Genomic DNA, 19,565 nt, shown 5'->3' with positions numbered 1-19,565 from the left:
TCGAGGATTTATAAGAATTTTGGTAGTCTATCTGTATTCGGAATAATGTATTTCGGTTTGAAATGGAGATAATGCAATAAAAATCGTGGTTTCAATTTCTCAAAGGAGTGGAAAGAAAATTCCGTCATTTTAAAGAGTCGTTCCATAAAGCATTAAACTGGAACACCTCGTCCAGAGAGCTCCAATAATAGAACAGAGACGAATTTATGTAAAAGGAAACGGTGGCGGCGACCCACCATCGACTAAGTTGGAGGGTTGAAATCTAATAAAGCCGGATTCGCTGACGGAGAAGTTTCGCGCGCGTATGGAGGACTTTGTCAGGCCTGAGCCAAATTTAAATTGAATTGCGATATGAATCCTCCCAATTACGCGGAACCTAGGGGTAGTCCTCGCAGGAATTGGCTCCTAATTTTATCTCCATCTAAAAAACTTTTTTATAGTACCTTTTGCAGCACGATTTTAATGGGGTTGAAAACCTTAACGAAGGCACGAGAGAGAAAGACTTACCTTCCACCACGTGATAATAGCCGCAGGTCTGGATCCTTTACACCTGCAGACGATATCCGTTCTCCTACCGGCTCTCAAGGGCTGGTTTTGACCCACCAGGCGAACCTCTAAGGGTCTCAAGTACATGTCTATGACCACTCTGACGACAAGAGGAGGCGGTTGAACACTGTTGCTCACTTCGCAACTATACGTAGCCAAGAGATGGCCCCGTGAGAGTTTGTCGATTTTCAGGATACTTTGGGACTTTCGTTTATCGGGGAAATATTGCGTTTCGTTCGTTTCAGCTACCCCATCACGTTTCCAAACTATCCTCGCCAATGGAGTTCCACCATATGCCGAGCACGTCAATGTCATACTAGCACCTTCAGCGTACGATGATGTCATGTCGTTTTTTATTGGACCAATGTCGTCGTTTATTTGTACAGATTCTGGGGGAACTGAAACAAAAAAAGAATATCAATAACTTTATGCTAAATAGTTATTACTTGTAGAAATATATCGCTTCATGAAATTTCCATTTAATAAGTGTGTTGAAATTCAAATTAAGGAAGAATAAAATTACTTTACCAGGCGGCAATCTTTTATTCAAAAGGGCAACCCCACGGTACAAAGTTTGATTGCGAGCGACCCCATTTTACAACGGGAGACAACGCGTCCGAAGTAGCGCGCACCTGAAATAAATTTGACATCCGGAAGCTGTACAGACAACCCTAAAATAGATTGCCGTCATTTCGGCGTCTTGGTACATAAAGTTTTTCTCAATTCCTAGTAGTTCCCGGCGCCTCCACCATTGCTTTCGAGAAATACATGCGCGCAGCTTGCAATCGCACATTCGTAATCATTTTCAGTGTAGAGTATGGAGAGTATAAATAAGTCGGCAAAGAACAAGTTACTTTTTGCTCTTCGTCGTTCCATTCTTCGTCGTTTGCCCTCGGTTGAATATAGAATTCCATTTCGTCCTTCCGCAACAACCTCCAAAATAAAAACAGGGTTCTTTCAGCATTTCTCTCCGACTACAACGACGCGACGGCCGGTATTCTTTGCGAGGCACCGCATGCATTTCAGTATTTCAGGTGCCACCCGCAACAGCCCCCTACTTTATTGTTACAGGTCGGCGCCTTGCTATCGCGACCACGTCCTCACAATAAATTCCATTTTGCCGATATTACGGGAGTTTCAGCGCCTTTCGACCCTTCCAAACCCCTGAAGCACAATGTCTCCGAAATTGTTGTGGTGCCCAATAAAATTATTTCCGATTCGAAACACCCCTATCTAAAAAAAAAACTGTTTCAATATGGACCACATCAACCATATAAAATTGGGGAGTAAAGAAATATAAATAATATAAAGAAACCATTTTGACTCAATTTTCTTTTAAATAAATTGAAATGTACTAAAACCGCGATATAACTGACTTCGCCCTATGTTCATAAATAAACTCGGGGTATTCCCCCGAGCTATCCCTTGTGGTGGTCTATACGATGTATAAATCAAGGACGGTATTTGAGTTTTAATTGTTATTGAGTAAAGAACATTCGGGTTTAGCCGTGCGTCTCTTAAGACAGCTAAACCCGAATGTTTCTAGTTTTAGGTCTAGTGTGAGTTCTAATTCTAGCGTTAGTTCTAGTTTTAGCTATTATCCGGCACTAGATTGTCGTACATTTTTATTAAACTAAAGGTAGAACCAACACTAGATTTAGAACTAGAAACATTCAGGTTTAGCCGTACATCTTTTAAGATGGCTAAACCCGAATGTTTCTAGTTCTAGGTCTAGTGTTAGTTCTAGTGCTAGTGTTAGCTCTAGTTTTAGTTGTTATTCTTGTTATTCTTTTAGTTTTAGTTAGTGCTAGATTGCTCGAATTTATGCGCATTAAAATTATTCATTCAAACAGATTAAAGTACAAATTATTATATCGAGTTCCGTTATATCGAGATTTTATTGTATTATATATTCCATTTTAGAGATATATTTTTAAGAAATTTTAGAAGGATGTAGCTTAGTTTGAGAAAAAGAAATAAACACGTCTTTTAAAAAGGAATCGTGTTAGGATCTTTTTAAAGAATTACAAGGGCTCTTGAATCCACTTCCGGCTTCGTCCAACCGCCGGAAATCACGGGAAAATCTCATTAGCCGCCCGAGTCGGCACCTACCGGCTCTGGCCGTTAATTGAATTTACATCGAGGCGTCTCCCATATCGCTTTAATTACAACCTTTATCCCTGGAATTGTATTGTTAACGCTTGTTGCTTCTCACTCGAAAAGAAGAGGGTGTTGAAAAACTCTACAGGGAGTAGACTTTGAACAACGCTGAAAATTTATTAAAACAATTTACGTCGAGATTTACACGAAAGCTTTACAAATCACTCGAAATTTTCGCCTGGATTAGTTGGGAGCTTTTCGCGTAATCAACGTCGCGTCGACTCTATGTGGAAACCAAAGGAAACCGGCAAGGATCACAGAGGGCTCGGTAATGCGGTTAGAACCTGGTTGCGCCATCTGACGTCAGAGCCTTTGTAATCAAAGAATAGCGACCAGATCAAACGTGGCATAGTGTCTTTTGCACTGCCTGTGGTGCTGATTTAGAACGAAAAGAGATAGTGGAATGAAAACATTGTTGGGATGAGGAGATTTTCTGGTTGAAGTTAGAGGTAGAATGAGATTTATAAAGCTGAAGGAATTTATTTTTCATGAATTCGCTACTTTTGATTACTTAGGATTATTTAAATTGTTTCATTTAGTTTTATTTCGTAAATGATTGATAAAATTATTACGATATAAAAAGTGAAAAGAGTAAATTTGAAAAGTAAGAGTAAAAGAAGTTAAAGTAGAAAAGTGTTTAACATTTCGAGGGGTAAAGGTTTCTCTTTTCTTACTCCATTTCCTGTTCTTGCCCGGAGTTTTGACGGAGTGGTGGGTCGGTGGCTGCAAAGTAATTAGTCTAGCGTCCAAGTTTTTCCAGATAAAATTAAAACTTTCAGTCGGCGCGTTGCATTTTAAATTGCACAAAGAGGTCCCGTCATTACTGCTAAAAGCTTCCGGCCTTTGAAGGCGACGCTCGCGGCGTTCCACGGAAATAACGAACTAATATTCCTGGATTCCAAAGCTTTCGGTGTTGGATTTCGTTGAATCGCTACCTTCAAAGTATATGCATCCGAATGAAGACTGTTTCTGTTTTTTAAAATTAAGTTGGAATCTTCTTTTTGATATTATAATTAATCTACCGTTTTGTTTGGTGGAGTTTCCACAAAACCGGAAACTTATCCTCGTTTGTGGCTAGTTGCACACTTATTGGCTACAAACACCGTCCACCATCCTTTACCGGTTTGGCCTCCAGTGGAGATTAAACTCACGAACGGCCAACATAAATTCGACTTCGCCAGCAGTTATTACGCGACGCGCCTCTACTCTCTGATTAATGCCGCTGCTATTCGAGATACAGTGCGGTCGTTTCTCGACAATAAGTGCTGAAACACTGAGCATAAATCGTACAAGCGACCGAGCTGCACAGCAAAACCACCCTGGCAACGGTTTTTAATTATTTCAAAGCCTTGAAATTTATCTTTTCGTGACGACGATATCGACGTTCGTTCAGGTATTTTGCACTAGACAAGCAATAAATTTTGCCCAATACACAAAGTTAAAAATTCTTCTATTTTCCTTTTCCTAAGAGAAAATTAAAGTAACTGTTCTGTTCACGCCTGTGTTTGCGTTGAAGATGTCGTTTTAGTTTAAGAGAATTTAATAATTCAAGGCAAGGGCGTTGGCAAACCGGAAGTATTCTCTCAGTATATAGGAAGGGTGTATAAATTCCGCTGGCACCCAGTCCGTTCCGAAGAACATAAGTGGACGAAACAGGACAACTGCACGCGCGAGCTCGTTCTCGTAGTGTCCCTTCCTCGTTTTCCGTCCTCGACCGCCATTAATCTTTCAGCAGGATGGACATAGTCGGATCTAGTTTCAGGAACGCGTTCCCCTACTTTTTTCTAAGGGTAACTCCAAGTGATGGATTGTCCGGGGAAGGATTTTTGCACGGATGAGCACCGAATAATCACAACCCTGACATGTATACTAAAAAATATACCTCTACTCACAATTTAGAGATTCAAAGATTAATTATATTAAATTTTATCTACTAAAACAAATTTCAAAAAAAAATTAAGAAAATACTTGTACCTAAGTAAGATCATTTCTGCCTTTTGTGAGAACAACTTTACCTGTCTACGAAGTTTTAATTATTCCATGCTCTCGACAAACAAAGGAAGCTTCCAGTAGAATGGGAGGAAAACAACCGACTTTGGAACTTCATGCGTATTTCCCTCCAACTTAAGAACCGAGCAACGACTCCCCACCTGCGGATGTCAGAGCGGAGTAATTTGGGCCAGAAATTGAATTGGTATTTTGCCGTAAGGAGCTCTACAGATTCTCCAAGAACTTAATGAAATTATGAACTTCTAAATAACTTCCAAAAAACCTTTTCAAACCATGCTTCGACTGCGGAGGAAAGCGGATAATCATAATACACTTTCCTGTAAGTCTCGAGTAGTACATCTATCATGTGGATTTAGTTGAGAGAAGAGAATCACGTGGTCGCAATTAACTGAATGATTAATTATGTGACCACTATTATACAATCTGCTATCTAAATCTGCTTTAAAGTACTCATTAAACAATATTAGTACTCATTTTGATACAATTGTAATATAAATAATAAATTTCCTGTCATAATACTTATTAAAACAAAGTTATTACATCTTGAAGTTGGTTACATCCCTAGTAGAATATAGTTAAACTTATACACCCTTTTCGACATGATTTTCCACTACAGCTGCTATGTCGCGTGTCTCTGTTAGGTCCTGGGATTAACGCTTGATTAAAATCTATAAACTCCGAGTTCAAGTCCCTAATGGCACGTTAAAATTTTACTAGTTAAGATAAGGGGCTAAAATGGCCCCGCGAAACTGGTCACGAAGACCGTTAAGGTATCGGGAACCACGTCTCTTAGGAGTCACCGTCTGTACTTGAACTATAAACTAATTGCTGGTGGTACAGTATCGTCATGTTTATTTAGACGTAATTAGGCTTTAATCCCAGTAGTAATTTCCAATACGAATGTAACTGTTGGTTTGGCTAACGGTCAATAAAACGAGTTGGGGTTTGAGGGAAAAATTATTTCCATGCAAATCGAGGTTTCCCCATGGAATAGGAAAACCCGTAAGCTATAACAACGAAGTCGCAATTCTGAAACGAAATAGTAATTTTCAATAATGCGGATGTGAATTGGATTTTAGTGGTTCTATTGTAAAGTAACATATTTTTCAAAGTCGTTCAGTTAAAGTTCAAGAAGACAAGTTTATAAAAGAGGGATTAAATTGGAAACGAGATTTCCTCTACGACACAACGGATAAGGATTCGGAAGACTGGATGAGGACGAGGAGGGAGGTGTTGGAAGGGTGACGATATGTGTCTGGAAAGACGAAAGATACAGGAAGTAGACGCGTTGGCACGAAACGGCGACGTCGTCGTCGGTCACTAACGAGCCAAGAAGGCACGCGGAGCGAGATTACGCCCGGAGCGTCAGGCAATTCGTATTTTTCCTGGGGATGCTGTCGCGAATCGGGCAAATTGAAATCGACTTTAGGACGATGCGACGATGCCGCACAATGAAAAGCTATTTACGTTGCCGTGCGAAAAATCTTTCCACCAACGACGACGAGGTAGGAGATTTCACGAAAGACGTGACTATGTCGGATCCGGCTGTATTCAAATTGGGGACGGTGCACTATTATTATATTGCCAACATAAAGAACTAGTTACCAAACATCCAAAATATTTAATAAATTTACAATAATATCAAAATCAGCATCTGTAATATTACTATAAAGTTCTACAGGTGAGTGTCAAAACGATGTTATCGTTTCGGCTACATCAAGATATTTACCATCAAGTGAAGCAGAGCAAAATTGCGCGTATCACCTCTAAAAGGCGATGGATTTGAAAGTATACTTATATAGCAAGTACGAATTTTTTTTAAGAATCTATTTAGCTAAGGCTTATAAATTGAGAGTCATAAAGTGGCAAAAAGTTGCATAAACTTATTTTTTCTAACAGCGCTTCAAGCGACCATCCATCAATGAGACCATAATTAGATCATTCTTAACGTTTATTAGTTTGCTAATAAGAAAGGTTTGTTTTTCTACCAGTGGTAAGCCAAAAATGGTGTGAACAAATGTCTTTTTGCACAAAAATTCATTTTTGAATATGGTATCCTATCTTCTCAACTAGACATTATTATATTAAGCAGTGTGAGCCGTGTGTTAGATGAAAAGAGGTATATTCAATAGCAAGCATGCATAATGACTTTAATTTGTGCATCGTTTTTGATTTTAATTTTCACTTTTATAATATGATCAAAGAATGAGAGGTTCCTATCTAAGGTAATTCCAAAGTAGTCCCAAATTGATAATGGTGTGTTTGGAGAAAACACAAACGAATTGGGTTTGGGAGGGATTTATTCCTCTTGGGATCAATAAGGGATGGAATGTCAAAATCGGGTGCAACTAGAGTTGAATACATTGGGATTATCGTAATAAATATCTACTCTGATTGTCTATGCTCCTAATAAAATTTGGAGCAGCGTCCGATATAATTCGGTGATCCTCTTCGTCAAGGTTCTGTTCCAGGTAAATGTTTAGATGTGCCATGGTTGCGATAATGAGGGTTGTTTGCCTTTGCAATGAAGTTAAACTAAAGCCGTTAGCAAAAACCTTGACATGTTCACTACTTTGTGGTTTACGAATCCAGTATCTCGTCATCAATATCTCGTCTGCGTTTTAGTAAATATTTACAAACAACTTCCAAAGTTGTATAAGGTGGCGCGAGACTAAGAAAAAGATTAGAAATCGCATTACTACTCCTGACCAGAACCGCTTCTATACTGCCCAATATCTTTGGACTCTTTTGGATACTCTAGATTTCCTATAATAACGACTCACCACGATATGAAACTTTTAAGGTTGAGTTGGATTGAGTTGGTCAAATTCATCAGTGCGATGTGGATTTCACGTTTATTTTGTATGTGTGTTACAACTGGAAAATTAAGCTTTGCAGCCTATGATGTTACGAGGATATGAGTATGTAGATTATATCTTTGTCCAGCCTTATCAGCTCAGTTCGGTCTTTTGGACAAAAAATCAGTGAGCTAATCCCACGATATGTTGTACAACGATCGGGGTAATAAAAGCTTAGGGGTGATAGTGACGTTGTGATGGATTTGACGATAACTCATTGGATTTGTAGGCATAAGTAATTTTGGTATGCCCGATGGCTTAAGCTCTCCTTCTACCGCAATGGCTTCTTGCCGAGCTGAATTTCAGCAGAAAGGCCATCATCTCAACCTCGTTCCATGTATTTTCTATACTGAAATCCGCTTGGGTTCGACTTCTCCCTAAGGTTGCCCAAAATTCAAATCGTTTGGTGATACTTTGGCTAATTCCTTTTTGGGAATGTTGCTAAATAACTGATTTATTCAGTTGTATTTATTTGCGATGTATAAACAAAAAAGGCTAATGACGGCATATAATGATTTCCAACTCTTGAATCTGGTTCTCTTATTTCCAGGAGCTTCAGAGACAATTTAGACCATATAGATTATCTGATAAGTATTGCTATCAAGTTGCTATATCATAGATTATGGACCATGGTCGAGGATTCAGACCTCAGCTAATACTTTTTATTATGAAAGTACACTTTGGTTCTTATGTAAATGATGAAAATTTAATACGATTTTAGATACCATTTGCACAATTTCAAAATCGTTTTCAAAGGAAGCGATTATATTATTTTTTTAATTAACTTTATTTCCGGACATTTGAGCGCAATCATCTGAAATTGGGGTGATAATAGTGTTTCAACAGTATCGAAAGGTAATCGTATAAATACCTTCTATTCCCAAACACGTAGGTAGATTGGCACGTATTGTTCAATCGATTGTGTACACTGAACCTGTATTAAAGGGTTGCTTTGTAGAGAGCCAGAGGATAAAGTGGCGTAACCGACCTATTAGATGGTTTCATTCCAATAGGTTATTTTATTTCACTATCGTTGGAATTTAAATAACAGTATGCAGCTTTGTACGTAATTGTGTAAAAGTTTTACAATACAAGAATGTAAATCCTAATTAAAGCAGCGTATTTTCGCAAGCTAATGATTTGAAAATTTTGTGTTTTTTTAATTTCAAAGTACATTTTTGTAAATAAAATCAAGAAAATCCTAAGAGTGGAATTACCTTCCGCAAAATTCTCGAGAATGCAATCTCAAAGCTCCCTCCAATTAACTTCAACAAGGTATTTCGTTGCAACCCCTTCCACAGCAGACTCTAACGTAGCGAACACTGAAGCTCTCTCGCAGCCTACGGTTATAATTTAAGTAAATATCTGCAGTTTACAGTGGGGTGAAGGCATCCACCCATAACAGGAACGCAGATGTTTCTGTACCGACACATAATACCGGGGTGCCTTTAACATTAGAAGGAGGTGTTGCAGGGGATGCGAAACTAAACACAAAATGTAACCCTCAGATATTCGAAACCCGCCGGTTCCGAAGTGGTGGTCTCGTGTTTTACTAATATTAAAGGATATTACAGATTTAAGACGTCTTTAAATAAATTCGTAAAGAAATTTTCCAGAAGGTGAAATTCACCAACCCAACTGAAATTTATTGCGTTTAATGTTAAATTAAAGCAGCTTTAGGTTCGCCACACAAACGTCTGTGAAAATCAGTGCAAAACGTGTAGATGTCGAAACGAAGCGCGCACGCCATCTTTTGGAAGAGTAGGTCGTTCCAGTTAACTTCGAGAGAGCTTAAAACTCGTATCCTAATTCAAAGCAAACGTGCAACGGCACAATCCCCTCTAATAATGCACTTAAATTAATTAAAGTTGTTGTGAGCTTTGGCCCCCGCTGATGCTGCTTCTGCTGGTACTGCGCGTATCCAAACTTGCTTCGACAATACGAAAGACGAACAAGGTCCCTTTGGTAGAGAGAGCTTTGATCACCAACGGGAGCTACGTTCCTATTTCCACAGTTGCGTTATTCAATTGTTGTACGGGAGGAAAAAGCGTCGGGGTGGAGGGGACGGTCGCTTCCAATTTCCGGGAGTTTAAGCATAACGGGAAGCGACTGCGAAACAAAAATAAAAAGGACCGAGAATTGGAGGTAAAGCTCTCAGGGAACATTAGTAGATAATAAAAGCGCGCGCGTTCGACCGAAATGGTTGGTTTTATTTGGACTTAATTCACGACCCAGCTTCCGGAATAATACCAAGAAGCTTTAGCCGTACAATTTAAAAAAACCAACTCACAAAAATTCTACAGCACATATAATTCCGGATAAAGCTTTTTTATGCAATCAGAATAGATTCGCCGAAACATTTATGGCAGTGCATAATTCAGGAAGTTGGTTTGTACCTCATAACTTCATGTGATATATTTTTAAATTGGAATAGTTCGTTAAAACAAATACTATTAACGTAAAAATCCATTGAAACATGTTCATCGATGCAACCGGATGTACGGACGTTTGACATCGTCATAACGACGTGGTTTGGGAATATACCACGAAACAAAATTATTGTTATCGGTCTGTGCCATAGCGTGCGTTTGGCGGCGTCCGGAAATTTTCACGGCTCACTTCGCACAACAGCATATTAACGCCACAGCTTGGTACTTGTTCCGGCTGCGGTTTACGCGCCTACAAATCAATCTATCTCAAAATCATCGGTCGATATCGACCGGGACACTCACTACTTCATCTACATACATCAAATCGCATATACTACATAATCCTATCAATTTAATAGTATATAAGGATATAACGAACCTCGTTATTGAACTAAAACTAGAGCTAACGCTAGCACTAACACAAGACCTAGAACTAGAATCGATCGGGTTTAGCCGTCTTAAGAGACATGCGGCTAAACCAGAATGATTCTAGTTCTAGGTCTTGTGTTAATTCTAGTGATAGTGCTAGTGCAACACTCGAACTAACACTAGACCAAGAACTAGAAATATTCGGATTTAGCCGCACGTCTCTCAAGACGGCTAAACCCGAATGATTCTAGTTCTAGGTCTTGTGTTAGTTCTAGTGTTCTAGTGATAGTGCTAGTGCAACACTCGAACTAACACTAGACCAAGAACTAGAAACATTCGGATTTAGCCGCACGTCTCTCAAGACGGCTAAACCCGAATGATTCTAGTTCTAGGTCTTGTGTTAGTTCTAGTGATAGTGCTAGTGCAACACTCGAACTCACACTAGACCAAGAACTAGAAATATTCGGATTTAACCACACGTCTCTCAAGACGGCTAAACCCGAATGATTCTAGTTCTAGGTCTTGTGTTAGTTCTAGTGATAGTTCTAGTTTTAATTGTTATTCAGCGCTTATTGTTGTATATTTTTATTAAACTAGAAGTGGAACTAACACTAGACGTAGGACTAGAAACATTCGGGTTTAGCCGTCTTAAGAGACGTGCGGCTAAACCCGAACGTTTCTAGTTCTAGGTCTAGTATTAGTTCTAACGCTAGTTTAAGTTCTTGGTTTAGTTATTATTCAGCGTTAGATGGTTGTATATATTTATTGAACTAAAACTAGAACTAAGACTAGACCTAGAATTACAAACATTCTCATTTCAAACATTACTATACTGTAAATTTAGAAAGTAAATGAGGTCGATAAAAATGAAAGTTTTTATAAGAAAAACTTGTGGGCGTCTGTCATTTTGGATTTATGGCTCAACTTTTTCCCTAAAACATGGTTGATATAAAAACACGGGGACTGGACCGACATGACGTGTCCGATAAAGGAAATTCGGAATGTAACGGGAAATAAAAGCAAGAGAAAAATAACGATACCGAGCGGGTTTGGGAACGTCACACAACCCGAAATTTATGGGGGACCAATAAACGCGCTCGTAAATTTTCATAGAGGACCTGTGGTAATCTTTTTGATTAATGTAAATTATCTCTGGTTCATATTAACATCGTAAATTTACTTTTGGGGACGACGCGAGCCCGATTTAACGTGTAAAACTGCCCGTCGGACAACTAATATAAATGCAAATGCCTGTTTATTATAAACGCACCATCCCAACCACGTTTTACACCTATATAGTGCACTGATTTTATGTAAATTGTAATTTTTTTTTATGAATTTTTTTAAAATGTAAATGGCAGTTTCGGAAATTGTAATTTTTCAAAAGAATATTCGCCGGGATTTTTATATAATACTGCGCGATTTTTATAAAACTGAAGTATTAAATCAAGTAGGTAATAAAAATAACTCTCGGCATGAATAGTTGCGGGAGAAACCAACGACCCAAAGCCCCCCTAGTATTACGGGGAATGGCCAACACAAAAGTTTTCCCGAGATAAGAACACGTTGTCGGGCTTGGAATTTATGACCATCTCCGCGAGCAGAACAGAACTTGAGTTGGGCGGCGCACGCCGTCGTCAGGGGGTCGAACTACTGAAAAAGACCAAACCGGACGGAACCGAAATGCACTTATGCATTTTTCTTCTTCTTTGAGGGGAGAGACGTGCACCACAACGCATCTAGCAAAAAGGAGCAATCGCTGAATTTTGTGAACCGAAACTCGCCCTCTCTGCATTCCTCCAGGGCAACCTCACGAACTTCATCCGCAATTTGTTCAGATATCGCTTTTACTTCAACATTTTCTTTTGTCCAAAACGTTCCGGTCACGGTTTTATAGCAAATAGTAATACGATCTCTATTCCAACGATGTCTTTAGCATATCGGGACATCTCTCTATCGGTCTTTTACATAATTTTTAAAAAATAAAGTTTCTTTCCAATCTTTTTTTTATATCTATGTTTATTTTATTATCTTTAATCTTGTAATGTATTCTATTATTTTCTTTATCGGTTTTGAGATGTAATGATGATTGTGATTGTGATAATGTTACTATATTAGAGTACAAAAATGATAATTTAACAATGAAATAGCACCATGATGTCTTCATGAAGAAAACGTCGGACTCTATAAATGGTTCAACCGAGCATTAACTTGAACTACTTGAACTGGTCAAGAGTGTGAAGACTTTCTGAATCAAATCAATAATTTTCAAAATCCCAACGCCATATCTAACCTCCATCCGAATTTCTAAATTTTATCTGCATTTCAGGTAAGTATTGAAAAATAAAAGTCAAACATAACTGAAGCCTCAACTCATCAATAATTTTCAAAATATCAGTTCCATTAAAATAGAGAAAATTAAAAATGTTGTCCCTATGTGGAGTGGGGTACATGAACAGCTATTTAAGAAACCTTGAAAAATATCAGACGAGTGAAAATTTTCTCCAAAATAAACCTCAGACAATTTTCTTTGCTCAAACAATTAATGCATATGTCCATATTTACCAGTCTTAATGCGGCAACGAACCAATTTCACATTATATTATTTGGATTAAAGAAAGCTCCAGCAACATATCAAATGTTAATATCATAAGTTGTTTCAGTGGGATACCTTCTGAAAATCGCATTGATCTATCTCGAACATGGCATTATATTCAAGACTACAACTTCTCAAGCTGTGATTGTCCTGCTTGAATACTATGATCTTCTTAGGGTATAGAATAACTTCAGTTTTGCTTGGCTTCTCGTTCATATTAAGGCTCACCTTTACAATCTTCCTGATACTACCCAACGAATTGTTAATTGTCCCATAACTGACTGGTAACTGTCCCACAACTATGCGGTAATTATATCCAATTATGAATAAAGACATCTTCAAAAATAACTACAACCTTCCAACTGGTTACGATCAGCCATTTCGGATTATGACATCTTCCTGCCCTGGCCACACCTTCAAATGAAATCGTTCTTCAACTTGGGACACTCCATAAATCGTCAATTACATCTCCTATACCTGAAAAGTATTCTGGTGTACTTCATAGAACGACAAACAGAGAACAAATTATCTCTTCTAGGTAAAAAATGGTAAATGATCATTCGAAAACATTTATGATACATCGTCTTCATCACTAAATTCATGATCATTACGAGATATATGATGAATGGAGCAAAATCCTCAAATACCTCATACTAGTTCAATAGCATTATATTAGCAATGGCAAGGAACAAGATATAACACTTGTTCACAAGATCAGCAACAACATATATTTTTGTATTTTACTGAAAATCTTCTTTTTCCAAAGATGAGCTTTTGTTTCGTGGTCATTAACATTAATATTGTACTTGATTAAAATTTGCACTCCTTTTTTTATGATCGCGTAGGGTTCATCTTTCTTTCAGGACTAAAAGATAGGAATTTTTTTAAATTATACACATGTTGAGACAATTACAAATTAGACTACATTGGTGATTGCAACGGTTATGCAAGATCCTATAGTTTTCACGATTAATAGTAGTTGGAATACGTTTAAATAATAGCTTTGTACGACTACGCTCTCTCATCACTTAACCAGATGTATCACCCTGCGTCGCCTGAGTGGGGCATGCTTGTCAATAGAGATTGATAAGTTTAGAGTTGAAGTAGTCAACCTTTTCATCAATATTGGCCTTTCGATAAAGAGAGGGCCAATCGATCTTTTGCGCATCAGACAATAGTCACGAACGGAAATAATGCGTTGCGAGGAAATATGTTGTCCCATCTGCACTGCACAGTAAATTAGATCGTTATTGGAAAATTGAGGAGCAGGGAGCTGACCATGCGTAAGTATACTGCTCGGACGAGTCGTAATAGTAACATCCAGAAGCGAATGTGAGGGCAGGATAGACAAATTTAATGAGGAAGCAATGAAAAATTTTGATAAAGGCTGTCAGAGAATTTGAATGGAAACATACGAAGCTTCCAAAAATTTATGATCCACAAAAGAATAATGATTGACATAACACAATGATTAACATAACAGATATTGTAAGAAGTACTGACAATCCAATGTTTACTGTTGTGCTTTCTCGTCTAGCAGATGATACAAATTTGGATCCAGTTACCGAAATAAAAAAATTGTTATTTTTGTTCAAATTTATGAAAAGAAATGGATGTTATTGGGTTGTGGATCGACTCTCTTTAAGAAAACCAAAATCTCTTTTAGTTTGGGACATGAAATGGGAATATATGGTTGTCGGATCTTATATCAAAAGGAGGTCAAATACGTCATGCTTCAGTAATTGTTATATATGAATGGATAGTTATGAACGGACAGATATTCTAACAGATATAGTTATCAAGTCTATGAAAAATGACACAAAATTCCCTATTAATCGTGCCAACTGTTACCAACTATACAATAATTTGACATGCATTAATATTTGTTATAGCAAGCTATTAAAATATTATGAAATATTTCAATTACAAGTTTTTGAAGTTAATTAATTTGAGTTGAAAGTATGACGTCTCAAGCGAAGCTCTATTTAAAATAGTCCACGCCCCGTTCATCTGAGATAAAGTACCGGAGAGAGAACGTCGTCGCAGTTGTTACCGTTGTCGGTGAAGGTGGCTTCACGAAACTAGCAAATAATTACGAGATGTCCCGCGGGCTCGGTTAATCAAACTATTAACGGAAAATTTATACGCCCACCCTCCACCGTCTAATTAAAATACTTTGAGTTCCCCGTATTAACCGACCGAACTAACGGTCTTATTCAAAACTTCTAAAACACCACAACCTATTTACCACGTATTACGCTGCTTAATTAAGAATATGGGTATATTGAATATAAAATAATATAAACATTTATAATGTGCGATAATCTCTTTAGAAACATACGTTATCGTTATATTCAGTTTTGGTTTGTACAGCTGTTAGGGTTATGCACTAAAATACAGTGTGGGCTATTATTTAGGGATAAACCACAAAAACATAATTTGTGTTTGACCTGGATCGGACAGCGAACAAAACGATATAAACGTGCGGAAACCCGTCTGCCTAAACGATTTGTCATTATTACTATTAAAACGTTAATATATTCGTTGTTGTGCGGTTTGGGTGCCGGAATTAACGCGAAATCGACCACGCCCATGGATGTTAAACCGTACACGAGTCTCATCCCGTATCCGGAAATAGTTTGGCAGCGAGTATTTTAAAACGACACAATTAGCACGTTACCGTCAACAACAATTATTGCAGTCGAAAACCCCTCCTAGTGTGTACTCGAACTAACGTGCGGTAGCCCGATATTTGCTAGAAATATTATTCCAATTGCGTTGTGTTTATAAAAGAGAAACGTTTATATTTCGCTGAACAATATACATTTTGGTTTATTTGTTATGTTTTGCTGATGTTAAATTATTTTTAGTTGCCAAATTTCAACCTCGGAATTAACCACGTTATTTTTAGGGCAAAATTAACAACCGGGAGTGCTTTCAAGTAGATGATGAATATATTTTCAATCACAATGTTCCAGATTTGAGAGATCTTCAATGATATGGCTGCACCCTTTGATGGCAAAGGAATATCACCCTCATGATTGGTATTACAAGTTTGGATTGCTACGGTATCCTAAAGAGAAGCTGAGAAGCTAATTTAAACAAGAAATTAAATTTACCTGGTCTCAACCCCCTTTCATCAGATACCCACTATGCTACCTACTTAACCGGTCGCCTTTTTAACCAACCCTAAAGCAATTTATCCGATCTCCCTCCCCCTTTAACTTTGTTTTAGCCTTTAGGGTAAACGAAGGAAACGGTGCACCTTTTGGTTACTTAAACGGGGGATGAAGTTTCTTTTTGAAGTTATTGTCCGTAAAATTTCGTTACCCACGGCATCTGATGTTGAAGAGTTTATTTGATGGAATTTATTTTGAATTGGTGGGTTGGTTCTAATTTATCCGCTCGATTTCTAATTAATTCAGAAATGTCTAGGTCCAATTAAAAGTTGCTGCGAGCGAATTCTCCAATTAATCAAATCCGAGTGTCATTTTTCGACCGCTTCTTCTTCCTTCGATGGTGGGTGGTGTGGTAATCGCCGCCGGCTCACAACCGGAAGATTATAATTGGTTTCGCGCTCCAGTAAACTTTAATTACCGCAACATTTTAATTTTAACGATAAGGCAAATAGCGACGGAACGTCCGTCTCCATCTTATAGTTTGTTACAAGAGATCTACTCCCACAGTGTCCTTTGACCTAGTTTTAGACCTATGGGAACATCTCTCTCACACTCCCCTATTGTTTAAAACTCTTTTATGATTTTATCTCCTCTCGTTCAAGTTTTGAATGATTATTATTTATATTCAGTTGGTATAAACAAGTTTATGGTAATCCCCTTTTCTTCAACTTATCTGTTATTACAATATTTTATATTTTTAAGCTTTTTTTAATTAAGAGGCACAGAAAACAATTTTTTTCAATTATTAAGAAGTTTATTGAGAGGAAATGAATGAATTTTTCACGACATAGACATCAATCTCGTTGTTATCAAGCTCTTATTGCTTTTAATACAAAACAGCTACATTCTCGTTCATACACATGTAAATACAAAACTAAAAGCTCGTTATTAGAAAAGTTCGAGCAAAAATGTTCCCCGATTGGTGCAATGAAAAGTATAAAAAGAGCTGCAATTCAAAGTAGAATGACAAAAACAACAAGTTTTTATGCGCAAAATGAAACTTCTTCCGTCTGCCTAAACGATTTATTATTATTACTATTAAAAAGGTTGTAATAATTGAGAACAATTCTTACAACCTATTGACAACTGATGATAATTAATCTTGGCGCGTGGAATATTTAGGTTGTTTCAACGAAAGTAAATGACCTAAAACATCTAAGGTAGATATAGCAATCTGGACGGAGATAAAGAAAAAAGGTAAAGTGTCCGAAAAGTAGGGAAGATACAGCATGTAAAAATTACAATGGTGTCTCAAAGCAGGAGAGACCCAAGCAGGGAGTATGCATTGTTATACACAGATCCAGAAACTGACAAATTAGAGTAGTGAAGGTAACCTTAGCGGGGATTTTAAAAGATTACCTGAAAAAGAGAGCAAGCATACCAGACGAGTGGAAACTTGCACACATAACCCCGATTCATTAAAAGGATGACAGGAGACATTGTAAAAATTGTAGAAGGATTAGTGTTATTAAGTCGATTGATAGGCTGCACGGACGTATATTAATGACAAGGTTGGAAGATAAATGAAGCGATATTTAATCTTCATAAACCTTAACAAGGCATATGTTAGTGTGTCACAAAGCTAATTGTTTGAAGTATTAGACAACACAAGCATAAATCGGAACTATGTGAGGATTATAAAAGGCCTGTATGGTGCCACAACATCGGCAGTAAAAAGAAATCAAACTATGTCAGAAAATTTTCCAACTACTAAAGGTTTGTTACAAGGATATTTTCGTCACCTATACTGTTCAAGATATATCCTATGGAATTACAGATACATGACTCTTTTTAATACACTTTACTGTTCGCGAATGACCAAGTGGTTGTAGTTGCAGATAGAGAAGATGCAACATACATGACAAGATAACTTAAAGAAGAATACCAATCTTCAATACTCAACGGAGGGGCAAACATAGAACATGCGGTCTTTGTTCAGTGAGACTCTGTATTGTGAGAAGGGTATAGCGCACAGAATAAATCAAAGGGCGTAAAGCAGTACAACAGATGTTGTGTCAACTGTAGTAAACGTAGAATATGCCAATCTATAATAGAAGATATTACATTGTATTTCTTTGAAACTTGGGGCATTTCAAAAAATATAACTGAAGACTACAAACCTTCGAAATGAACTCTCCTCGATGAAACTGCAGAATGTCTAGATTTCAGCGCATTACATATAGTGCCATTAAAGAAATAATGAACGCAGACGGAGATAGCAATATTATAGACAGAATAGAGAAGATAAGATTCACATGGGCCAACACATAGATGGCCAAAAAAGATCTGGCTGTGGACCCCGCCAGGATACTATAGAAGAGAAAGACCTTTTATTTGGAGAAGATGTGTTTCACGATAAGGTATAAAGATTAATACAAATATGAGAACAAAATCACTAAAAGTTCTAAATGGATTCTTCCCGCATCGAAACAACTTAAAAAGTATTATTAATTACGAAATTGCAAAAAAAAAGTAGCCTGAAGGCCCTTGATGCAAAGAAAGAAATAAGAAAATGGCAAAAGTGAAATAGTCATATAAACAAAATATAACATAAATAGTCTTGAATATGAAAACAAAAAGTACTGTCGCAATATAAAACCAAAATTGCAAAAATTCGATACCATAAAGGATGAGTATACATAAAATGCCAGGATAAAGAAGGAAAACGCCAAGAGCCATAAATTAATTTATAAATTATACAATACTGTGTTAAGCTCCAAAGGTCTAAACGATAAAGTTGCGATAATACAAGCAAGTATTGGAAAAATGATTGCTACGAATAGAAATAAAAATGGAATTCGTTCAATTCGTTCTTGAGATACGATTTTTTTTAAATTTATGTTTCATGAATCATGACACAAGAAATAAGGGATGATGCATATTCCAACGTCTTGACAGCTTCGTTTTAATTATTTGTTGGGCACATGATTCTTTTGCTGGAAGTGTTAAACATTCGTGCGTTTTATTTTAGTATAATGACGTAAGTTTTATTTAAAAGTTTCGAGAAAACGAATAATTTTTTTATTGAATGGTTGAGTTTTAAAACCAAAAAACGATTAAAAACCGCTTCGCCCCGTCGTCTTTACATTTTTTGTTTACTCACCTCCAGTATTCCCTCTTCACACAATAAATTAAGAAGGGGATGTTTGGAAGTTGATGCGCTAATAACGCATTTTAGTTGATATGCAGGCATTTAAGAGTGATAAAGTAGTTTAGAAAAATAAAACTTATTACTTGAATTAAGTAGTACATACGTGCTATATTTATGCTAAATGTTAGGTGATATTAGTGATGTTCAGATCACGGATTGCTATTTTATGGATGTTAAAAGGTATCGTATTAATTCATTTTTTTTGTCACAATAAATTAATTTATTTAAGTAAAATCCAAGGGAAACAACATCCATTCGGTGAGTCGT

General features: G+C 37.2%; 1 protein-coding gene across 1 annotated transcript in view; it reads right to left on the bottom strand.

Moving 5' to 3' along the window:
* Window positions 1–19,565, bottom strand: part of LOC111420938 (kin of IRRE-like protein 2) — a 135,804-nt gene that overhangs the window by 73,022 nt on the left and 43,217 nt on the right. Inside the window, exon 2 of the mRNA XM_023054030.2 lies at window positions 508–944. Within this exon, the coding sequence (XP_022909798.2) occupies window positions 508–944 (437 nt within the window). The remainder of the gene's footprint in view (window positions 1–507; window positions 945–19,565) is intronic.

The sequence above is a fragment of the Onthophagus taurus genome, chromosome 7, assembly GCF_036711975.1.
Source record: "Onthophagus taurus isolate NC chromosome 7, IU_Otau_3.0, whole genome shotgun sequence".
NCBI lineage: Eukaryota > Metazoa > Arthropoda > Insecta > Coleoptera > Scarabaeidae > Onthophagus > Onthophagus taurus.
This window is presented reverse-complemented; position numbering and strand designations above follow the sequence as displayed.